Source organism: Volvox carteri (genome assembly GCF_000143455.1).
Source record: "Volvox carteri f. nagariensis unplaced genomic scaffold VOLCAscaffold_43, whole genome shotgun sequence".
Lineage (NCBI taxonomy): Eukaryota > Viridiplantae > Chlorophyta > Chlorophyceae > Chlamydomonadales > Volvocaceae > Volvox > Volvox carteri.
Window position 1 is genome coordinate 480,914 of NW_003307586.1, and position 2,700 is coordinate 483,613.

Here is a 2,700-nt window from a genome sequence, read left to right on the forward strand (position 1 = left end):
AGCTGGGCTTGTATGTCCGCGGGGTCGGAACCGGCCGGCCAATGGATTTCCATGGTAACCTGGTCCTGTTCCGCATGAAATGGTGTTCCTTCTGGAACCGTTTCCATTATTATGTCGATGTTCACAAACTTTCGTTCCGCTTGGGCGCGGCTTGGTTGTTGGCGAGCAGCTGGGGCTGTCGCCCGTCCATTTGAACGCTCATTTGGCGCGGAGGTCCGCGCCTGCCCATTTTCTGCCATTCTGGCCTATATTAACTCAAGCATAATTTTCGAGAGTTCTCCGTTTTTGCCGCGGTCGGCGAGGTCAGCCATAGGCAGTTCGTGGTCGCGTTTTAACGAATATTACATTTTGTTGTTATCGTTGTTGTTATCGTTGTTGTTGTTGGTGGTGGTGGTAGTGGTGTTACAGCGTGGGAGGCTTCTAGGCCTATTGAACACGTGTTGTTGTTGTTATCGTTGTTGTTATCGTTGTTGTTATCGTTGTTGTTATCGTTGTTGTTGTTGTTGTTGTTGTTGTTGTTGTTGCTGATATCGTTGTTGTTTGCCGCAGGAGCCGCGCGCGGCAAGTCGGCGAGCAGGAACGCGCGCGGGGTGCGGGGTCGCAGGCGCCCCAACACCCCGGGAACTCCCCCGGTGGCAGATGGTACGGAGGCTGGTACGGCAGTGGCGGCGCCGGCGGTGGCGGCGAAGGGGCTGTCGGGGGCGCCAATACTGCTTGTGGCGACCGCGTCCTGCCAGGTGCAACGCGGCGGCGGCGGCAGCGGTGCCGTCGGCGGCAGGTCCCGCCGTACTTGCCTCTGCTGGACGGCTTCGCGTTGGAATGCTTGAACTGGGGCCTGTTCCTAATGACTAATAGCTCCTGCTGCTGCTGCTGCTGCTGCTGCTGCGCTAAGGCCTGCCGTTGCAGCTCTAAGGCTAAGGAAGTCGGTCGCGGCAGCAACAGCTGAGGACGATGACGAATCTTCGAGAATGGCGGGAAGCTGGCAAAGGTGCTGCGCGTTGGTGGCCGAAAGGTCCGAAGTGACGTTGAGGTGCGCTGGAAGGACCCATGGGGCAGCAATGCGCTGTGCCCCCTCGGGCCCCTCCGCAGTCGGTGCGAGCTCGAGCTGCTGCTGCTGTTGCTAAGGAGGATCGCAGATTTGATTTGGCTTGCTGCTGCTGGCAAAAGTTGCGGTGCTGGCGGCAATATCGGGGCGAGCGGCATTGCTTGGGGCGCCGCACGAGACGCAACGACATAGCGCCGCTCCCATCCAATTCAAAGTTGATGGTAATATGGTATTCTGTGTGATGGTGTCCGGAAAGCGGAGGGCCAGGCAACTTGTTGGAAGCGCTGCTGGCTGTTCGGTGGTTCAGCATGCAGCAGCCTACTACTTCACAAACGCCGCCGGCCGCGTGTAACTGGACGCACGCATAAAGCATGAAAGCGAAAGGAAGAGATGCGATGAGATATTTAGAGCTCCAAGTGTTGGTTAGATAGGTTTGTAAACGCTGTCTGGAGTCTGTGGAGTGAAATGCAAATGACCCTTGGTTCCGTGACATGGACATACGGTTACAACCCAGTTACCAAAATAATTCTCAAACGGGTAACAAAATTTCAGTTAACAGAAGCAACAGATGATACCGAAAATAGCTGAAACACAACTTTACTTCACGTGAAACAACGGTGCTCGCACGCACCGAGACGCTCTCGGCTTCAAATTTCACATTGCAGAGCTGGCCACGATCCCTCCTCGATCATTCGAGCACTTTCGCTGTGTGAATTCATTCTCAGGAAAGATTTGTTGTTTGGGCCAAAGACCTTCCCTCTTCGTGTCAGCAATATTTGAAAAACGTATGCTTTCTCGCGCAGTTACGCTATGATGGCAACTTCCGTAGATTACGGTTGGCCAAAGAGCTCTACTGGCCAACGAGCTCTGCTGTCTCCGCATCCTGTTCACTGCGATGTAAACCAACCAAGTTTGCGACGCTCTGAACTGCCGCATCATGGGGGTACGGCAGCCTGTGGAACGAGCCGTGTTACAGGTACATGAGTAGACGCTCATGTACCTGTGTGTGTGTGTGCTTGGGGGGGAGAAGGGGCGATGGGTGGCTGTGGACAAGGTGGGTGGATGCGTTGGGAAGAGAGAGGGTGCTTGTGTGTGCGTGCGTGTGTCTGTGTGTGTGGAGGACAGGATAACTCAAGGAGAAGGGGCCTCTTGTGATGAAAGCATGAATGACTTGCGCACCCTAATCGGGACGTGTGCTAGGGAGATGTTCGGCGTTGCATGGGGAAAGGTGAATTTTGTGAAGCGTGACTGGTGGAACGAGGACTGTGCCGCTGTGCGGAATGATATGATGAGTTTCCGTAAAGAGATCAGGGACCCCGTCTCGGGCAAGCTGCCGGACATTCATAGGGCTACCTGGAAGGCCAAGCACCGTGTCTTTAAGAAGGCTACTAGGAAGGCAGCTATTCAGGAGACCGAAATGGAAAATATGCGGAGGAGGATTAAGGCCACCCTGTCCAACCCACGCAGCTTGTGGACATGGCTGCGTGGGGGAAAACCACCTCCTTGCTGGATCTCAGATATTAATGCTTTTACCGAGCATTTTTCCAAGGTGCTTAATGGTGCGGGAAACGTGAGGCAAGGCTGCAAACGAGGGTATACAGTTTAAATGGCAGGATGAGGACCGGGTGATGCACCGACGGGAATTGGTTGCTTGG

At 54.6% G+C, this 2,700-nt stretch overlaps 1 protein-coding gene across 1 annotated transcript in view; it reads left to right on the top strand.

Moving 5' to 3' along the window:
* The window catches only part of VOLCADRAFT_106417 (uncharacterized protein), a gene marked incomplete at its 5' end in the record, with an annotated part of 5,903 nt that overhangs the window by 693 nt on the left and 2,510 nt on the right, over window positions 1-2,700 (top strand). Inside the window, 3 exons of the mRNA XM_002954436.1 lie at window positions 550-590; window positions 640-778; window positions 893-1,030. Coding sequence (XP_002954482.1) covers window positions 550-590; window positions 640-778; window positions 893-1,030 — 318 coding nt within the window. The remainder of the gene's footprint in view (window positions 1-549; window positions 591-639; window positions 779-892; window positions 1,031-2,700) is intronic.